We start from the raw sequence: 22,354 nt of genomic DNA on the forward strand, positions 1-22,354 counted from the left end.
CTTTAAATTCTTTCTGTTAATCTTATTTTCTATCATTAGTACTATGTTTAAGGTCTGCACGCTCTCAGTTGCACAGATTGGTTCCCCCAGGACAGGAAGGGGTGTTTTAAATACCACACTGCAGAATTTAAGAATGGGGGAAATGCAACTCCAAAAATGAAATCAAAACTTTTCCTACTCACCATAATCCCTCCTTCATGCCTCCCTTAATAAAGAAGGGATGAGAATGAGAACAAAGAGATGGAGCACATGGGCAAAAGGAATCTTGACTGAGTGGGCCTTTCCAACTGCCTCCACTCATGGCTGGAAAAAAAAAACTCTCTGGGGTCACTTTTTCTATCGAGAACTGGAAGACTGAAGAGAGTACGTGACTTAGTGGAAAGAGCATAGGCTTGCAAGTCAGAGGACGTGAGTTCTAATCCCGGCTCTGCCACTTGTCAGCTATGTGACCCTGGGCAAGTCACTTAACTTCTTTGTGCCTCAGTTACCTCATCTGTAAAATGGGGATTAAGACTGTGAGCCCCACTTGGGACAGCCTGAGTACCCTGTATCTACCCCAGCACTTACGACAGTGTGTGGCACATAGTAAGCGCTTAATCAATACCATTATTATTATTACAAAAGAAAAGGTGGATATAATTCATCTGTTAAAATTTAGAAGTCTTCAATGGGTGATGTTACAACATTTCCAAAGGACATTTGGGGCAGAGGGCGAGGGAGAGGCAAGAATGAGGAGACGGCAGTGGAATGTATTCTCTCATTAAAGCAATGTCCATTGGTAACACAGGAATCACCCAGATGCCCATCAGAAACTAGTAAAAGTGGCCAAGTCAAAGCAAGAGGCAGGAATCTTGACCAAGATGAAGGGTGCCCTAGATTCAGAAAGCCTGCTTGATACAGTGGTGTACATTTTTTCAGTGCCTCACGATAGTTAAACCATAGTAGAACATTTGGCTGTCATAGCACTGAGATCCATGTTAAACTACACCATCACATGTACTCCAGTATAGTGTTACACATTGGCACACGGAATAATGCACAGCACACAGTCCGCACACAGCACAGAAATCTCACGGACATGCTTTTTTCTATTTAGTAAAAGAAAAAAGGGGGTGAAAAAGCTTACCTTCTAAACGTGAGAAAAGAATAAAACAAACAAGAGAACAAAAACAAAGATGCATAAAGAAGTCATAACAAGGAAGTGAAAGTGGCAAAGGATTTCAAAAGCAAAATTAAGTTATACTATCAAAGACTAAAATGATTTCAATGTAGGGATTAGAATAAAGCCTTGGGAACTTTGTAAGAACTTTGCATCTCATGGGAAAAATCTCAGCAAATTTCCAGTCAAATTAGAACACCTTTATTTTGCTCTCAAAAAAAAAATAAGGAAACCACTCATCTACACATCTCTGAAGTTATGGAAATATGGGGCACAAAAATGGGCCAAGGATGGAAAGGCCTTCAAGCCCCATACTTATTTCAATTTCAATTTTCATCTTACCTTGACCTGTTATAGGGAAGCAAGACAGCAGAGCTCAATTGGAAGAGCACAGAACTTGGCAGTCCTAGTCTCTGGTCAATAAGTCGCTCAATGGTATTTACTGAGCACTTACTATGTGCAGAGCACTGTAGTAAGTGCTTGGGAAAGCACAACACAATTAGCAGACACACTGCCGACCTGGTCCTAAACCCAATCTAGTCAGACATGCTGTTTGGCCTTAGTTATGTATCTTTAACAGGACAGGCTCCAGAAAATCTATGAAGGTGGGGCTTATGTAAGATGCCTACACCTCTGGGTCTAGTAGGCAGGTCTACATTCAAGTTCATCGACTCCCCGAACCTAGTAGAAATACAGGATATGGTGACGATATGAGACCACTGTTGACAGGGTCAGAAAAGAGGTCTCAGAGAAAGGAGAGAACAGAAGGAATTTTAGAGAATTTCTCAAACCAAGGAGTCACTATGAAAAACCACTACAAAACTGAACTTTCGGGTCTATTTCTTTTAAGTACAACAGAATTGTGCAAAATAATACATCTAATAATTCCCAAAGTTACTCCTATAGCTTTCCTTGGGTCAAAGGTTAAACTGGGGAAGTTTTCCATGGTACTGATAGAGCCTCGGAGGAAATTACTTGGATTTTAACTTAGTCCCTTTCAGGGGCAACACCAGGATTCAGACCACTCTCTTCCGAAAAGAATGCACAATCACATGAGCCCAGGGAGCAAGAGCCTTAACCTGAAAGCAAAGCTAGAAAGGTTTGTCCTCATAAAACATCCTCCAGATAGACTATTCACAGTAATTACTCTACCCTAAATATCTTGGGGATTAGCAGATCCTGGAGAAACAGCAAGTCAATCAGTCACATAACAGATTTTAAGAGAAAGCTCCGTAGAGATTATTTCTGTAGAAATCTCCGGAAAGTCTTCTGCTATACATGGTCGGGCAGCCAAGCAAAAGGGGGGAAGTAAAAGGGAGGTCCCTTTGGGACCCCTGAATAGAGAGGAATGATGGAGGATATTTATTATTTCTTCTCCCCAGCCACAATACCTTGCTAGCCCAGGCATCTTCATCCCAGGAGGTGAGTTGTAACACACGGATGATTTCATTGATCTCGGCACTCATCTTTTCCACTGTAAAGTTGCGATTTTTCAAGGCTTCTTCTATACCTTGGCTCTTTGAGTTTTTTGTAGTTACAAATATCTTCATGGCTGTAAAAACAGACTTCAGGTTATAAATTAAGTTCAGAATTTATTCTCTTTCTCCATTATTTCCCCCACTGGGAGCCAAAAGCACAAAACACGTGATCTCTAAAGGAATACAAACAAGGCGGGAGAATACACTTGACACAAGGCATCTGATACTTTATAATTATTTTGACTTACACACACTTCTTTTCTGCTGACCTCTGCCCCATGGGAGTACCACAATCAATATTAGAACCAGTTTTCAGTCTAGACCAGTGACTTGGGCTCATAATTCTATTCTCTAAAGAAATAAAAGTCCAGATAGAGATTCAGAACTACATGCCTAGAAAGCTGCTCAAAAGCTGATTAGAAAAACACTAAACTCATCCCTCAGAGCTACAAATAGGTGCAAAAGGACAAAACAGAGGTCCAGCTTAACAGACATTTGTAAATACCCTGGTTATAAGGAACATTATCTTTATCCTCTTCCTCTCCCTTGAAAGACAGAAAACTGAATTTACACAGAGATAAAGAACTAAACTTTTGGGGGCAAAAAAACAAAAAAATTATTGAAATTATCACCATGTATCAAAAGGCAATCTACTCAAAATTGGCATTGTAGATTTATATTTCCTAATCAAGTAAATTTCCCGGGCAGAAGATACCTGAAATGAGGACTGGCAGCAACTCTTTCACCATGTTCATTGAATTCACCAACATGACTCTGTGTTCCTGATGAGTCAGCTCCTGCTGCCTTTCATCAATCATTTTTGCCATCTTTGTCATTCCTGTTTCAAAGTACGCATCACATGAAGAGTAGTTCTATGGTCCCTGGATTAATGTTCTTTATGCAAAAATGTTTAATTAAATAATCAAACAAAACATCATTCACTAGGGAAAAGTCCTAAAGAATGGCAATAATGACATTCTAAGCATTTAATTTGGAATTCTATTAATCTGATATCTTGACATTTAAGTGGTTGCATTTATAAATCCTTTTTTTTTTTTTTGGACCCTGAAAAACTTCACGACAGTTTAAGGATCGTATTTGAGAAAAACCCAGTATGGTCACAGATTTCTGTAATGTCTTCTGAACTTTTAGAAACTCAGCATTTGCGTGGCTTAGGGTGACCCAAGACTTCGACTGGGGGGAATCCATGAGTGGTAGGGGATGTGATCAATCTTATTATCTTGTATCTACCCCAGCGTTTAGTATAGTGCCTGACAAATAATAAGTGCTTAACAGAAAACACAATTATTGTTATTGTTATCAATCAATGGAATTTATTAAGCATTTACTGTGTGCACAGCTCTGTACTACGCGTTCGGGAGAGTACAGTATAACAGAGTTTGTAGACCTGTTCCCTGCTCACAGAGAGCTTAGTCTATTAGAATTATTATGAATAAGGCCAGACCAACCTGAACATCCCAAGCACCTGAATTTAGTAATCCTTCTACCCAACCATCCCCCATCCCCTCATTTCAGGCAGGGTACCAGGGAATGACAGGTAATGGGGAGTAGACAGATCGGCGTTCGGGATGGCCTTCACCATTACAGTAATAGGCACATACATTAATGCCACTTCACTGAACGGGATTACAATCAAGAGAGAACAGATGTTTTGCTTTCAGCATCGGGCTACATTGAGCATCGGTAACTTCTGGCAAGTGCAATTCGGGCTGGGGTGCCACCTTGTAGCATAGGCAGATTTTATTACCATTCCCCCTGCAGCCCTGGAGTTCCTCAAGACTAGTATGAGGTATCACTGCCTCTGGTTCCCCACTATCACCCTGCAACCTCCACTCTTCTCCCGTTTAGTGCCTCACCTCAAGGATCCAGGCAGTAGTGACCCACTTCAGTCTACACTTCACTCTGCTGCCCAGAATAATCTTTCTACAGAAATGCTCTGGGCATGTCACCCCCCTCCTCAAAAATCTCCAGTGGTTGCTTATCAACTTTCACACGAAGCAAAAACTCCTCACTATTGGCTTCAAAGCTCTCCATCACCTTGCCCCCTCCTACCTCACCTCCCTTCTCTCCTTCTACAGCCCAGCCCACACACTCCGCTCCTCTGTCGCTAACCTCCTCACTGGCTGACCATCGACCCCTGGCCCTCATCCTACCTCTGGCCTGGAATGCCCTCCCTCCTCACATCTGACAAACTAGCTCTCTTTCCCCCTCCAAAGCCCTACTGAAAGCTCACCTCCTCCAAGAGGCCTTCCCATACTGAGCGCCCCTTTTCCTCGCTCCTCCTCCCCATCGCCCCCAACTCCCTCCCTCTGCTCTACCCCCTCCCCCACCCTAGAGCACTTGTGTATATTTGTACATATTATTCTATTTATTTTATTAATGTGTGTATATATATATACATATATATGTATATAATTCTATTTATCTGTTTTGATGCTATTGACGCTTGTTTACTTTTGTTTTGTTGCCTGTTTCCCCCTTCTAGAGTGAGCCCGTTGTTGGGTGGTAGGGATTAACTCTATCTGTTGCCGCATTGTACTTTCCAAGCGCTTAGTTACAGTGCTCTGCACACAGTAAGCATTCAATAAATACAACTGAATGAATTAATTAATGAATGACCCCAGAGATAGCAGGGCAACTCAGGGGGTAACAGATGAGTTGTGGTAGAGCACATTTCAAAAGAATACATGAAAACTGGTGCTGTGGGACAACACACATGGACCTCTTCTTCAAAGAAACTTCCTGGAAAGGTCAAGGCAAGACCTAGCCTTGTCAGTGTCTTCACATTCCATTCCTTTCCTTGGAGGCTTTGCTTCTGATGACTCATTAGGCTACGCAAACAGCATGGGACTAGGAGTCAGGAGACCTAGGTTCTATTCCCAACTTTGCCAATGCCCTGCTGTGTGGCCTCGGTCAAATTATTTAACCTCTCTGGGCTTCAATTTCCTCATCTGTAAAATGGAGAGAAATATCTCCTCTCCCAGTCTCTTAGACTGTGAACCCCAAGTGGGTCTGTTCTGACCACCTCATGTATACCTCAGCTCTTAACCCAGTGCTTTGGTACAAAGTAACCACCTAGTGCTATTATTGTTATTATTATTAGACACTTAGTCTACCTGGAAAGATATCTGATTTTTACTATCTACTTGGAAATTACCATTAGATTCTAAGGAAAAAAAATTTCTCTATTCACTTTGCTAGAGAAAGACAACAATGGAGTGAATTTCTTAGGGTACTGAAAATGCCCAACCTGGCCCCAGATTCTTTGTGTATGTAACCAAATCCTCCATAGTCTCCACCACCTCTGCCACAGTCAGATATTCCAAAATTCCTTTGCACACACGGATGATTTTGCGGACCTAAAAGAAAGGTGAATATGTTAGGACAAGTGAAGATACAGCATGTTAGAGTGAAGAATGGTACTGAGGGGTAGATGTGCAACATATTTCACCACCCTAAAGGTCTCTCTATACTTTACAAACTTCTTTCTTTAATCTTTCCACATTGCCATCACTTTAGGATTGAGATTCTTCTACAAACATGCCCAGACCTGAGAAGCAGTATGACCTAGTGTAAAGAACCCAGACCTGGGAATCAGAAGGATCTGGGATTAGATCCTGCTTCTTTTTCTGTTTTGTGACCTTGGACAAGCCACTTCATTGTTCTATGCCTCAGTTACCTCGCTGGTAAAATGGGGACTAAGACTGTCAGGCCCAAATGGGATGTGAACTGTATCCAGCCTGATTAGATTGTACCTACCCCAGTGCTTAGTTCAGTGCCTGGCACAGTAAAAGCAGTGGCTTAGTGGACAGAACAGGGGCTTGGTAGTTAGAAGGACCTGGGTTCTAATTCTGGCTCCACCACTTGTCTGCTGTGATTGTGAACAAGTCACTTCACTTCTCTGTGCCTCAGTTCCCTTCTCTGTAAATTGGGAGTTAAGGCTGTGAGGCCCATATGGGATAGGGACTGTGACTGAGCTGCTAATAAGCTGATATCTATCCCAGCTCTTAGAACAGTGCGTGGCACATAGTAAGCATTTAACAAGTACTGTAATAACAATGAACAAATACCACTAAACATCTGGGTGGGCAGGAGTCTTATTAATCCACAAGGCATCCTGATTAGGGAAAAGATCCCAAAGTTCCTATTAATTAATGATGGTACTTGTTAAGTGCTTACTATGTGCCAAGCACTGTTCTAAACACTGGAGTAGATTCAAGTTAATTGGGTCAGGCACAGTCCCTGTCCCACACGGGGCTCACGCTCTTATCCCCATTTTATGGATGAGGTAACTGAGGCCCAGAGAAGTGAGTGACTTGTCCAAGGTCACATAGCAGACAAGTGCCAGAGCCAGGATTAGAACTCTGATCCTTCTGACTCCCAGTCCCATACACTATCCACTAGGCCATGCTGCTTCTCCATAATACAACAGAACACCAAAAGCTTGGAAGTAAAAAGCACAAATTCCACAAATTCCATGACTTGAGGATGACAGGAACGCATCACCAGCCATGGACACTCAATTCAGTCTGCACTGCCTAGTCCTGACTACCTAGAGTTCAATATTTCAACACCAGGACAGAATATGTGCATCATGACAAACAACAGGCTGCCCACCTCAGCCTCGTCAAAGGTAAGCAGGAGGTCCGATGTTCCAGAGAGGATGCCCCTGGATCCATCAATAAGATAATCACGAGCTGGCACAGAATAAGGATCCGCTTGAAGCATCTGGGCCGCCTGGACAAGCTTGGTGCAAGCATTTTCCACCCTGCAGAGACGAGGAAAGTCATTAATGCCAACAGGAAGAGCACAAGAAGATATAGAAGACCCTAATTAATCCATTTTGGGGGGATTTCCAAGAAAGTCACCATTTCCATAGCAGTTCAAGAGCACAGTTGACAAAATGACCTCTCCTTTGAGATATTATTCTTAGGATCAGACTGGTGTACGGTTTATTCTGTTGCTGTAACTTGGTTGCAGAAAATGGAGAAAAATAGTTTCTTTGTTTCATTTTTGCTTTATACAATCACCCATATTTACTGAGCACTCACTGGGTGCAAAGCACCACACTAAGTGCTAGGGTTAGTATAATATAACAGATCTGGATTCAGGACAAAATAAATCACTCCCTGATATTACTGTGTCCTCAAAATACGTAAATCTAAGGACATTTTGCTTACATAAGTTATAAAACTGAGGAGAGAAGATAGAAACCAAATTCAAAAATGAAATGAGATGATTTACTAATTAGAGTAGAAAAGCAGGAAGCCCTATAAAAGAGGAAAGTACAAAGTCTTTGAAATAAGGAGAGCTTTAGGAAGTTCCCAGAAACTTGGTAAATTGGAGGCCTGAGAAATGGATTAAAAATTTATCTATAGGACTACAGCAGCCTTTAGCAACTTGTACTGAATGAAACCAGACCCATCGAAATCTAAAAAAACGAGTTTGTTCAAAGGGAAATTCTGTAATTCATTAAGCAGCATGGCTTAGTGGAAAGACCTCAGGCCTGAGTTCTAATCCTGACTCCACCACTGATCAGCTATATAGCTCTGGGCAAGTCTCTGTGGGTCAGTTACCTCATTTGCAAAATGGGGATTAAATCCTCCTCCCTCCAATTTAAGACTGTGAGCCCTATGCGGGTCAGGGAGTGTTTCCAATCTGATTATCCAATGCTTAGAACAGTGCGTCACACATAGTAAGCGCTTAACAAATGCCACCAGTATTATTTTGTATCTAACCCAGTGCTTGACACATAGTAGGCACTTTACAAATACCATTAAAAACAACAACGACAATAGCAACAACAAAAAACAGCAGCATTCGATTCCCTAAACCCCCCTGTGGACCATTTCTAAAAATATGTTAATCCCAAAGCCAAATTTATTATTTTTAATAATTACAATAATAGATAATAATGTTGGTATTTGTTAAGCACTTACTATGTGCCGAGCACTGTTCTAAGCGCTGGGGTAGATACAGAGTCATCAAGTTGTCCCACGTGAGGCTCACAGTCTTAACCCCCATTTTACAGACGAGGTAACTGAGGCAAAGAGAAGTGAGGTGACTTGCCCACAGTCACACAGCTGACGAGTGGCAGAGCTGGGATTGGAACCCATGACCTCCGGGTCCCAAGCCCGGGCTCTTTCCACTGAGCCACACTGCTTCTCTAATGTAAATCAATCGATAGTATTTATTGAGCATTCATTTTGTGCAGAGCACTGTTCTAAGCACTTCATTCATTCAATTGTATTTGAGTGCTTACTGTATGCAAAGCACTGTACTAAGAGCTTGGGTGAGTACGACATTTAGAACAGTGCTTGGCACACAGTAAGCGCTTAACAAATACCATCATTAATATTACAATGTAGAAGCAGCATGACCTAGTGGAAAGAGAAGGGTCCTGGGAGTGAGAGGTAGTAGGTTCTAATCTGGGCTCTGCCACCTGTCTACTGTGTGACCTTGTGCAAGTCACTTCACTTCTCTGTGCCTGTTACCTCATCTGTAAAATGGGTTTCAAGATTATTAGCCCCATGAAGGACATTGCCTGTTTCCAACCTGATTACCTTGTATCTGCCCCAGCACTTAGAACAGTACTTGGCATATAGTAAGCACTGAAATACCACAATTATTATTATTATTATTACCATATAATAAACAGACACATTCTCTGCCCACAGTGAGCCCACTGTCAGAGTACAATACAAAAAACTTGACAGACAACATCCCCACCCTGAAGGAGCTTATTGTCTAGTGGAATAGCTTTGATTTTGCCTTGTTCTATAACTGATCAGTGACAATCAGTGACTTTTCCCCAAAAGTTAAGCATAGTCCACTTTACTGAGTTAGGTAAGGCTTGTTTTTCCTTGCATACTTTTCCAATAATTACACTTAACGATGAGACTTCTGTGTCCATGCTGACATGTAAGGCCATAAACCACAATTACAGGCTCATTTTATCCCCAAAGGACATTGACTGATTAATTAACTGAAGGACACAGTACCTTAACAAAGACTTGGCCAAAATACCTAAAAACTCAGAGGGTACCATTTTACATTCACTTTAAATATTCCATCGTAAATGTTCCTAGTGTACAAATGGAAAATAGCCTCAGATAAATGGAAAATTGAGGGGAATAAAGGAGGAAGGAATATGAAATAAAATAATCTCTATGAACTCTACTAATTCCTAATGATTCCCCTGTATGTTGATAGAACTAAAATGAATCCTAATGTAAGTTTCCTCTCAAAATTACAGTTGGCCTGAATAGTAAAACTTAGAAGTATCAGCATGGTATAGTGGATAGAGCATGGGCCTGAGAGTCAGAAGGTCATGACTTCTAATCCTGGCTCTGTCATTTGTCTGCTGTGTGACCTTGGGCTAGCCACTTCACTTCTCTGGGCCTCAGTTCTCTGTTCTCAGTTCTCACCTCTCTGCCCTGATTTGTAAAATGGGGATTGAGACTGGGAGTCCATTCTGGATAGGCAACCAGATATAACCTGATTTGCTTATATTCAATAGTATTTATTGAGCGCTTACTATGTGCAGAGCACTGTACTAAGCGCTTGGGATGAACAAGTCGGCAACAGATAGAGACAGTCCCTGCCGTTTGACGGGCTTACAGTCTAATCGGGGGAGACGGACAGACAAGAACAATGGCAATAAACAGCACCAAGGGGAAGAACATCTCGTAAAAACAATGGCAACTAAATAGAATCGAGGCGATGTACAATTCATTAACAAAATAAATAGGGTAACGAAAATATATACAGTTGAGCGGACGAGTACAGTGCTGTGGGGATGGGAAGGGAGAGGTGGAGGAGCAGAGGGAAAAGGGGAAAATGAGGGTTTAGCTGCGGAGAGGTAAAGGGGGGGATGGCAGAGGGAGTAGACCAGCGCTTAGTACAGTGCCTGGCACATAAGTAAGTGCACAACAAATACCACAATTAGTACTAAGAATCAGAAACAGGAATAATCCTGTCCTGAAAAAAAAAATAATGATTTATTTAAAGACTGAGATTAACATGCTGTAGCTTGAATAACCTCTTCACTCATAATAACTCATAAAACACAAATCCATTCATTCATTTATTCAATAGTATTTATTGAGCGCTTACTATGTGCAGAGCACTGTACTAAGCGCTTGGGATGAACAAGTCGGCAACAGATAGAGACAGTCCCTGCCGTTTGACGGGCTTACAGTCTAATCGGGGGAGACGGACGGACAAGAACAATGGCAATAAACAGAGTCAAGGGGAAGAACATCTCGTAAAAACAATGGCAACTAAATAGAATCAAGGCGATGTACAATTCATTAACAAAATAAATAGGGTAACGAAAATATATACAGTTGAGCGGACGAGTACGGTGCTGTGGGGATGGGAAGGGAGAGGTGGAGGAGCAGAGGGAAAAGGGGAAAATGAGGGTTTAGCTGCGGAGAGGTAAAGGGGGGATGGCAGAGGGAGTAGAGGGAGAAGAGGAGCTCAGTCTGGGAATGCCTCTTGGAGGAGGTGAGTTTTAAGTAGGGTTTTGAAGAGGGAAAGAGAATCAGTTTGGCGGAGGTGAGGAGGGAGGGCGTTCCAGGACCGCGGGAGGACGTGACCCAGGGGTCGACGGCGGAACAGGCGAGACCGAGGGACGGTGAGGAGGTGGGCGGCGGAGGAGCGGAGCGTGCAGGGTGGGCGGTAGAAAGAGAGAAGGGAGGAGAGGTAGGAAGGGGCAAGGTGATGGAGAGCCTTGAAGCCTAGAGTGAGGAGTTTTTGTTTGGAGCGGAGGTCGATAGGCAACCACTGGAGTTGTTTAAGAAGGGGAGTGACATGCCCAGATCGTTTCTGCAGGAAGATGAGCCGGGCAGCGGAGTGAAGAATAGACCGGAGCGGGGCGAGAGAGGAGGAAGGGAGGTCAGAGAGAAGGCTGACACAGTAGTCTAGCCGGGATATAACGAGAGCCCGTAACAGTAAGGTAGCTGTTTGGGTGGAGAGAAAAGGGCGGATCTTGGCGATATTGTAGAGGTGAAACCGGCAGGTCTCGGTAACAGATAGGATGTGTGGGGTGAACGAGAGAGACGAGTCAAGGATGACACTGAGATAGCGGGCCCGAGAGACGGGAAGGATGGTCGTGCCATCCACGGTGATAGAGAAGTCTGGGAGAGGACCGGGTTTGGGAGGGAAGATGAGGAGCTCAGTCTCGCTCACATTGAGTTTTAGGTGGCGGGCCGACATCCAGGTGGAGACGTCCCGGAGGCAGGAGGAGATGCGAGCCTGAAGGGAGGGGGAGAGGACAGGGGTGGAGATGTAGATCTGCGTGTCATCTGCGTAGAGATGGTAGTCAAAGCCGTGAGAGCGAATGAGTTCACCGAGGGAGTGAGTGTAAATGGAGAACAGAAGAGGGCCAAGAACTGACCCTTGAGGAACTCCAACAGTTAAAGGATGGGAGGGGGAGGAGGCTCCAGCGAAGGAGACCGAGAATGATCGGCCAGAGAGGTAAGAGGAGAACCAGGAGAGGACAGAGTCCGTGAAGCCAAGGTGAGATAAGGTATGGAGGAGGAGGGGATGGTCGACAGTGTCAAAGGCAGCAGAGAGGTCAAGGAGGATCAGAATGGAGTAGGAGCCATTGGATTTGGCAAGAAGGAGGTCATGGGTGACCTTAGAGAGAGCAGTCTTGGTAGAGTGGAGGGGACGGAAGCCAGATTGGAGGGGGTCTAGGAGAGAATGGGAGTTAAGGAATTCTAAGCATCGATTGTAGACGACTCGTTCTAGGATTTTGGAAAGGAAGGGTAGTAGGGAGATAGGGCGATAACTGGAGGGGGAAGTGGTGTCAAGAGCGGGTTTTTTTAGGATGGGGGAGACGTGGGCATGTTTGAAGGCAGAGGGGAAGGAGCCCTTGGAGATTGAGTGGTTAAAAATAGAAGTTAAGGAAGGTAGGAGGGCAGGGGCGACGATTTTAATAAGGTGAGAGGGAATGGGGTCCGAGGCGCAGGTGGAGGGGGTGGCACTTGCGAGGAGGGAGGAGATCTCCTCTGAGGATACTGCAGGGAAGGATGGGAAAGTAGGGGAGGGGGTTGGTGGGGGGGAGGGGAGAGGCGGAGGGGTGACTTTGGGGAGCTCAGACCTGATCGTGTTGATTTTCGTGAGGAAATAGGTGGCCAGATCATTGGGGGTGAGAGATGGGGGAGGGGAGGAACAGGGGGCCTAAGGAGAGAGTTAAAGGTCCGGAACAATCGGCGGGGGTGACGGGCATGGGTGTCAATGAGGGAGGAGAAGAAGCTTTGCCTGGCGGAGGAGAGGGCAGAGTTAAGGCAGGAAAGGATAAATTTGAAGTGTGTGAGGTTGGCTCGGTGCTTGGACTTTCACCAGCAGCACTCAGCAGCTCGAGCATAGGAGCGTAGGAGGCGGACGGAGGAGGTGATCCGGGGCTGTGGGTTAGTGGAGCGAGAGCGGCGGAGGGAAAGGGGGCAAGAGAGTCGAGATGAGTAGAGAGGGTGGAGTTGAGAGCGGAGACCCGCTCGTCGAGAGTGGGAAGAGAGGACAGGGCGGCAAGGTGAGGAGAGATGCTATTGGAAAGACGGATGGGATCGAGAGAGCGGAGGTCTCTGTGGGGCAGTAGCGAAGATTTGCAGGGGGAGGGAGTGTGAGAGATGAGGCAGGTGAGAAGGTTATGGTCAGAGAGAGGGATTTCAGAGTTGGTGAGGGAGGAGATAGTGCAGCGGTAGGAGATGACGAGATCGAGGGTGTGACCGAGTCGGTGAGTGGGCGCGGTATGGTGGAGGAGGAGGTCGGCAGAGTCGAGGAGGGATAGCAGGCGGGCGGCAGAGGAGTCGTCGGGTACATCCATATGGATGTTGAAGTCTCCGAGGATCAGAGTGGGCAGAGAGAAGGGGAGAAGGAAGGTGAGAAAGGGGTCAAGGTGGTTGAAGAAGTCGGAGGTGGGACCGGGAGGGCGGTAGATGACAGCGACAAGTAACTGGAGTGGGTGGTAGAGGCGAATGATATGGGCTTCGAAGGAGGGGAAGGAGAGGGAGGAGGGAGGAGGGAAATCCAATTTCAGACACACTGGAGAAAGGCATTAATCAAGTGTTTAATTCAAAATTATTGGTTCAAAATTCCTGAATCCCATTAGATAAATTCCACTGCCATTACTTGACTAGAAAAATGCCAGCGAGCACTGGACTGTCAAGAACACTAAATATAAATGCCAAAAATGTTCTAAAATTCTGCAAAAAAGAAATGGAATAGGGACCTCTTCTTTCAAAGTGCTAAGCTGGTTTGCAGGTGATGGCACTGAGCTTGTACTATTAAACTAATCATCACCATCATCTATTTTATTTGATTTTGATATTCACCCCACCCCCAGCCTCACCTCTAATATTTATTTCTATTAATGTCCATCTCCCTCTCTAGACTGTAAAATCAGTGTGGGCAGGAAACATGTCTATCAACTCTTGCAACTTCCCAAGTGCTTAGTACAGTGTTCTGCACACAGAAAGTGCTCAGTAAATACCACTGATTGAATGACTAATGGGTGCTTTCTGTAGGCAGGGTGGCAAAAATAAAAGACACAATCCATGTCTTTGCCCTCTAATGCAGTGTACTTTCCCAAGTACCTATTAAGGTGCTCTGTAAATAGGAAGCACTCAATAAATACCACTGATTGATAAAGAGAATATATTAAAGTCCTCCAAGAGAGGTTTCAGCACACCTAACAAGAGGAAAATGGGAAATGCATTCCCTCCCCTATTCTATTCTCCCCAACCTACCGCAACCGATGCCCAGCACACCCCCAAGAAACACCTGCGCTCAGTCAGTTCTACTGCAGGTGAAGGGCCAGGAGCATAACAGCAGAGGTGCGCTACTAAAAAATTCTGCTGCAAGGGCTACTGATGCTAAGTCACCCCTAATTAAACGCTTACCAAAAAACCCTGGAAAATTGCATGTGCAGAAGATAAACTGGAAAAAACCACAATTGATGATGTTTCGCGACTCCAGAAGGGCTCACTATTGACCCTTCAAAGCTGTGAAACTAGAAAAGGGCCTTTTAGATATATTTGGTGGGTTAGCCTAGCAAAAGGCTTTACCAAAAGGCTTGATTCTGTCCATAATGAAAGACTGAGGCAGAAAACAAGTTAAATTTTATCTTCAAAAACAAGTGATGTACCAGCTTGTCTTCCATGCCTACTGTAGTGTCCCACCAAATTCAGTTTTTCAATTAAATCTAGCCCAAGACATGAGCCCCAGTTAATGACGACATCTCCAATGTCTTGAATGCTAAAAACAGACAGCACCAAAGTACATTGATGATGGTTTGTTTCAGACACTTATTGGATCAAACTCTAGAAAATCTGATTATTTATAGACACCCCAGTACCAGGTACTCAAGAAAAGCTATTAATTATATTATGGTACCTCTCTAATTGTGAGGATTATATAAGTGCCCTCTAGACTCTAAGTTCTTTATTGGCAGGGAACGCATCTGATAATTCTGTTGTATGGTACTCTCCCAAGCACTTAGTACAGGGTTCTGCACATAGTAAATGTGACTGATTGATTTACTGATGCAGAAACTGTTTTGAATTTAAAGAATACAGGTAGGACTGATGAAGCTCTCCAATGCTGCAGTGTCAGTATGAGCAGAAACTGTTTGTTTCTATGGTATTTGTTAAGTGCTTATTATGTGCCAGGCTCCGTACTAAGTACTGGGAAAGATACAAGCTAATCAGGTTAGACACAGCCCATGTCTCACATGGGGCTCATAGTCTTCATCCCAGTTTTACAGACAAGGTAACTGATGCACAGAGAAGGTAAGTGACTTGCCCAAGTTCACACAACAGAAAAGTGGCAGAGCCGGGAGTAGAGCCCAGGTCCTTCGGATTCCAAGGCCCATGCTCTATCCACTAGGTCACGCTGCTTCCCTAATTTTTTCTCAACTAGTTACAATTTTACTTTTTAGTGCCAGAGTAACAGTAAAGTTTCTTTCATTTCTAACAACCTCCCAGCCAGTGTTTTATATTTTATAATGTTGCCATTTTAGGAAAGGTCAAGGATTCCTCACTATTAGTCATCCACAAACCTTGGTTGTTGCCATAAGCATAAAGTTACAATTTATAGAAATGTGAATACCAAATGCAAGTGGGAACGTGGTGTTTCAGTAACTATCAGTTATCTATTTCACCACATATCAAATGCAGACAAATGGAAAAGTCATACGTACTGATTATCAAAGTTCGTTGTGGGCAGGGAATGTGTCTGTTTATTGTTACACTGTATTCTCTCAAATGCTCAGTACAGTGCTTTGCACACACTAAGCACTCAATAAGTGCAATCGAATGAGTGAATAAAAGCACCGTTAAACATACTGTTGGAAGCCACTTGCTCCAAGGATTCAAAATTCTATTCGCCTCACTAGCGAATTATACCTTGGTCTATCTGATCTGGTAAATACGCTCTTATTCTGTTAACTTCCAACAGTGAGTCATGCTGAAAGCATCCACACTCATAAAGGCACTCTTCACTTTTCCCTGCCAAGACATTGCATGTTGTGATAGCTACTAAACAACGTTATCCGGGCCCTGGTTTATCTAGATTCTTTCATTTACACTGGGTACATGGGTGCATTTGAATGCCCCATTCTGCCCTTCCCTTCCATCAGAACCTGGAAGTCATCTGCTGACGCCAGCGGCAACCAAAGCAGAGCTGATAATATACATGGGCTTCTGTTCCTGGTCCAGTTGCTGTCAGTGAGAGTTCTGTTTCTGTTCTCCCTGTTTGCTCCTTAATTGGCACTGGCACCCTATTTAAGAGACTAGAGAATCAGAAGCACTTTGAATTCCCTCTGAAGTTTATACTTTTGGGTCCCTGGACTTTGAGCAAATCTTGCAAGTGATCGCTTGGGAACTGGTCTCTTAATAATAATTACTGTTATTGTTAAAAGCTTACTATGCTCCAAGCACTGAGGGCTGGGGTAGATATAAGATGATCAGGTCCCACCAGGGGTGCCCAGTCTAACTAGGAGAGAGAGCAGATATTGAATCTCCATTCTGCAAATGAGGGAACTGAGGCCCTGATGAAGTGAAGGGCCCCGATTAGACTGTAAGCCCACCAATGGGCAGGGATTGTCTCTGTTACCGAATTGCACATTCCAAGCACTTAGTACAGTGCTCTGTACATAGTTAGCGCTCAATAAATACTATTGGATGAATGAATGAAAGGGACTTGCCCATGGTCACTCAGCAGGTCAAGTGGAGGAGCTGGGATTAGAACCAGGTCCTCTGACTCCCAGGCCCGTGCTCTATCCACTAGTCAAAGCAATTTCCTCTAAATCCTACAGGTTATTCCTCTGTAATAGTTGTTGGGTCCACTCCCTCTTCTCAACCTTACAACTACCTACATGGTGGTTCTTATTTGAAAACACCACCATGGATGGTGAAATTCATTTATAGGTGTGTGGGTGGCGAAAAAGGACAGCATGGGATAGTTATGGCTACGCTGTGTGCGCCCAAAAGCTACTAATAATAATAGTAATAGTGGTATATGTTAAGTGCTTACTATACACCAGGCACCATACTAAGCGCTGGGGTGGCTACAAGCAAATAGGATTGGACAAAGTCCCTGACCTTACATGGGCCTCACAGATTCAATCCCCACTGTCCAGATGAGGAAACTGAAACCCAGTGAAGTGACTCCCATCCACTGTAGGGGTTCCTCAAGGGTCAGTTCTTGGCCCTCTTCTGTTCATCTATACTCACTCCCTTGGTGAACTCATTCACTCCCAGGGCTACAACTATCATCTCTACGCAGATGACACCCAAATCTACATCACCTCCCATTCTCTCCTCCTCCCTCCAGGACGTCTCCACCTGGATGTCTGTCCCCCACTTAAAACTCAACATGTCTAAAACTGAGCTCCTTATCTTCCCTCCCAAACCCTGTCCTCTCCGACTTCCCCGTCACTGTGGACGGCACAACCATCTTTCCCGTCTCAAAGGCCCACAACCTTGGTGTCATTCTTGACTCTGCTCTCTTTTTCACCCCACACATCCAATCCGTCACCAACCCCTGCCGGTCTCACCTTTACAATATCGTCAAGATCTGCCCTTTCCTCTCCATCCAAATGACTATCGTGCTGGTACAAGCTCTCATAGTATCCCGACTGGATTATTGTGTCCGCCTTCTCTCTGATCTCCCTTCCTCCTGTCTCCCCCACTCCAGTCTGTTCTTCATTCCGCTGACCGGATCATCTTCCTACAGAAACGCTCTGGGCCTGTCACTCCCCTCCTCAAAAACCTCCAGTGGTTGTCTATCGACCTTCGCACGAAACAAAAACTCCTCACTCTTGGCTTCAAAGCTCTCCATCACCTTGCCCCTTCCTACCTCACCTCCCTTCTTTCTACTGCCCACCCTGTACACTCCACTCCTTTACCACTCACTTCCTCACTGTCCCCCGTACGCGCCTATCCCGCCGTCGACCCCTGGCCCACGTCCTACCACTGTCCTGGAATGCCCTCCCTCCTCACGTCCACCAAACTAACTCTCTTCCCCTCTTCAAAGCCCTACTGAGAGCTCACCTCCTCCAAGAGGCCTTCCCAGACTGAGCCCCCCTTTCCCTCTGCTCCCCCTCCCTTTCCCTCTCCCCCCACCTTCTGCTCTTCCCCCTTCCCCCTCAGCACTGGGTTCATTTGTATATATTATTTATTACCCTATTTATTCTGTTAATGAGGTGTATATCCCCTTGATTTTATGTCTTGTTTTTGTTTTATTCTGTTTTGCTTTGCTGTCTCCCTCGTTTAGACTGTGAGCCCATCGCTGGGCAGGGATTGTCTCTATCTGTTGCCAAACTGTACATTCCAAGAGCTTAATACAGTGCTCTGCACATAGTAAGCACTCGATAAATACTGCTGAATGAAATGAATTACCTGCCCAAGGTCACACAGCAGACAAGTGGTGGAGCTAGGATTAGAACCGATGACCTTCTGACTCCCAAGGCCCATGCTCTATCCACTGTGCCCTGTCCCTTTGTTTGCAGCACCTGGCTCTGTTTCTCCTTTGCCCCTTGTCTCTTTCCACAGGAAGCCTTTGCCGACAACCACTCCCTTCTTGTTGGCAGCACAGCACACAGGTTTGTCTTCAGCCACTGGGGTCCTAGTTTCCACAGAGGATACAGTCCCCATCACCTTAGTTTCAACTTTAGTACAACCGTCGCTTTAGTTCAACACTTCATCCTCCCTCAACCCAAGCAAAACAAATCCTGTAAAACCTCACTCACATGGAATACTGGCCTGTCCAAAAGGAGGTCCTAAACACAGCAGCTGAATCTGGTCCAAGCCAAAGCCAGAAATGAACCCACATCTCACCTGCAGCATTCCCTGGAAGCAAAGGCTGGGCCTCTTTCAGTTTGGCTTCTACTAAATTCCGTTCTGGCAGGCCCACCCCAACCTAAAAAGCTCCAACTGGGGAAGAGTCATGTGAAACTGATCCAAACCCAAGCAGGCTTAGTTTTCTGCCAGACTGACCCAGCCACATGTATTTTAGACCTAAAATCCTGTAAAAGGATCCCAACTCTAATTCTTATTCAAGGAAGTGTGTTAATTTTGGCCTTTCCCATCTGGTGTCAACTGGTCTGCCTTTCTACAGCTCTTTAAGTCTGTCTATATAGCAGGAAGGCTATCTAAGTCCCTATCCCCATCCTTCCTCACTTTGCCTTTGAAAATTCTCCCGCCACTGGATGACTGGAACTTTGTGAACCACTACTTTGGATTAAACACTGACTTCCGAATCACAAATTCTGGACTAACAGGGGCTGATTTAATGAGGTATCACTATATAATCCATAGGAATAGTGATTTTTCTTGCACACTTAGCTTCACTAAAGCATCATATTCAAATTCAGACTCCATAACTGAAGTATGATACAGATTTGGAGATAATCAGAAGAGCAACCAAAATAATGGAACAGATTGAGAAATAACTCCTATTCAGAAAGACTACAAAACTCTGAACTAAAGGCTGATGTGTAATACCTCTTCATATCTATCCTGGGATATTCTATGACAGAGTAACTTTGTGTTCACTGAAGACAACTTGAGAGGGGATAATTTTAAGATGTTAGATTTAGAAAAACCTTTCAGATTTAAAAAATATCAAGTCATTGAAATACATTATCCAAAGGGGTTATGTAGATTTTTTTCTTTGGTGACAACTTATTACATTTCTGGGATGATTTGAGTACAGATGGACTAGAGTCAGTGAGATATCTTTAAGGTATCTTCCAGCCCATAATTTGTTTCCATGTAATTATGTAGATGAATTTAATAATAAAAACAACTTGAATTACCCACATCTGACTGGAATTAATAGACATGATGTCATTATGGTGTCATTATTAAAACACTTAGAAATCTTCTACAAGATAAGACAATGCAGTAATTTATTGCAGGGAAGATTCTGCTCAAGACACAACACGTTTGTTTAGGGAAGTTTGTGAAAAGCAATAGTATCCAACTGAGCTTAAAGATCAAAGGTGAACTATTTAAAGCTTGAGAGCCTGCTCTAAGTCAAAAATATACAGAGCCAGCTGTTAAATGTACATGAATATTTAAAGAAAACCTGGTCACAAGTGTTCAGAGACATGATCTATTGTATCAAGAGTGGAAAAAGTCATTGGAAACATGAAAAATAAATTAAAATAGCACTTATACGTAAGGAGAGCTTAAATGTGCAACAAACACACATTTAAGAATTCTTGTCTTGTTCAACTGTAAAGTACCACTAAAATTAATATTTTTAATCCAAATTAAGTTTCAGTGTTCAATATCAAGGGCAAAATAAAGATACTTACATGAACTGAAAATCTAGGAAACTTGTTGTTTGTTCCCTCCTAGTCCCCAAGTCAAAATACTCTGTTTTTGCATGCACTGCTTTAGTCCTGGTAAATTTTGCTTTTTCCAACAATGTCTATATCACATGAGCAATTTCAACACTGTTCAATGAACATGGTAAATGAAGGGTCCAAAGTAGGCATGGGTCCAAGGAATGTAGTGAACAAGTGAAATAACTTATAGCAGAAGGAGCAAAACAGAATAAGGCCAACAATTAGATGCAGGTCTAGTCATTATCATATGCTTTCGGAAAAATCCAAGTCAGAAAACTGTCATTAAAATTTTTCAAAATATCTTAGCACTGAGTCCTATAGAGACTGGATTTTTCCTGATTGGATCAACTAAACCCAAACAGTTCAACCTGGGACCCAATCATCCAACACCAGTCCAGGTAGTATGAATAGTACTGAAGTGCCTACTGTGTGCACAGCATGGTACTAAGTGCTGGGAGAAAACACTTGAGGGCAAATTCAACACAGTTCCTGTCGATCCTGTAGCTCACAATCTAAAAGTTTAGGTGGGGTGAAGGGACTGGAAGCAGACACAACAGGAGTGACGAAACATTAAAACACAACACACTAGAGCAGCAGCGGGATCTAGTGGATAGAGCCCGGGCCTGGAACTTGTGTTCTATTCCCGGCTCCACCACGTGGCCGCTGGGTGACCTTCGGCCCGTCACTTAACTTCCTTGTGCCTCTGTTACCTCATCTGTAAAATGGGAATTAAGACCGTGAACCGCATGTGGGAAATGGACTGTGTCCAACTTTGTATCTAACCCAGTGCTGCTTAGCACAGTGCCTGGCACATAGTAAATGCTTAAATATCATAAAAAAACAAACAAAAAAACCCACAAATAAATAAAATAAGCTCCAAGTCTCAGCAGTGAAGGAATAATCTGAGAGCATGTGGGAGCAAGCCAGGAGCAGGGACCCTTGATGGCAGGAGGAAGGTAGTAGTCACTGTCATATTTTTTCTGGAAGCAATGGACAGGTCCAGTAAAGAACAGAAGAGAAACTGGGTCACACTTTTCAGGTCACACTGAAGGGAGGAATTTGCCAATGGGGATGAAATGGCTAACCTGGGTTTGACAGGAGAAGTCTACTAAGTCTCATATTTGACTGAGACTGGAAGAGGTGACAGCTCTAATAGCCTGGAAAAATTCTAATGTGGGCGCAACTAAATTAATAAAATAAAGAAACAAGAGAGAAAACAGAAGGAAAATCCCACAGCTATTTGAAATGTTTGCCTCCTCCGCCAAGTGCCTGGATAATAGACAAAAGGAACTGAAGGTTAGCACAGGACCAGTTTATGATTCCATTCAAATTTATGAGATCTATTGGGGCAACATTCACAAAAGAAAGTACTGAATGATAGATAAGAGCATCAGTTGTTCAGGAGAGATAGGCAAGGGAAATAAATTAAAGGGAGGGCTACCTTGAACATTGAGAAGTATAAATGCCCAGAAGCCCATAAAACAAGAAGCCAGCACATAGAAACGTCTGCTTTAAAGTGAAAAGCTTAAATAATAAAAAGATCCTGAGGGAGAAGTCCATCTCATACCTCCTAACTAGCAAAACCAGGTAGTTGAGGCCTTTTTTTTTTTTTTTTTTAAACAGTCAACTCTCCAAATCACTTTCCAAATGGGAAGCTGCATGGCCTAGTAGATAAAACCTGAGCCTAGGAGTCAGAGGACTTGGGTTCTAATCCCGGGTCTAACACTTGCTGTGTGATCTTGGGCAAGTCACTTAACTGTGACTGTGCCTCAGTTTCCTAAACTGCAAAGAGGGGATTCAGTACCTGTTCTCCCTCCTACTTGAATTATGAGACCA

At 43.8% G+C, this 22,354-nt stretch overlaps 1 protein-coding gene across 4 annotated transcripts in view; it reads right to left on the reverse strand.

Moving 5' to 3' along the window:
- Window positions 1-22,354, reverse strand: part of VCL (vinculin) — a 93,236-nt gene that overhangs the window by 36,327 nt on the left and 34,555 nt on the right. For all 4 annotated transcript variants that reach the window (XM_029059506.2, XM_029059503.2, XM_029059504.2 and 1 more), the window contains exons 3-6: window positions 7,276-7,426; window positions 5,909-6,017; window positions 3,353-3,475; window positions 2,551-2,711 (exon numbers count right to left, since the gene is read on the reverse strand). In XM_029059506.2, coding sequence (XP_028915339.1) covers window positions 2,551-2,711; window positions 3,353-3,475; window positions 5,909-6,017; window positions 7,276-7,426 — 544 coding nt within the window. The remainder of the gene's footprint in view (window positions 1-2,550; window positions 2,712-3,352; window positions 3,476-5,908; window positions 6,018-7,275; window positions 7,427-22,354) is intronic.

Source organism: Ornithorhynchus anatinus, chromosome 3, assembly GCF_004115215.2.
Source record: "Ornithorhynchus anatinus isolate Pmale09 chromosome 3, mOrnAna1.pri.v4, whole genome shotgun sequence".
In the NCBI taxonomy this organism is placed as follows: domain Eukaryota; kingdom Metazoa; phylum Chordata; class Mammalia; order Monotremata; family Ornithorhynchidae; genus Ornithorhynchus; species Ornithorhynchus anatinus.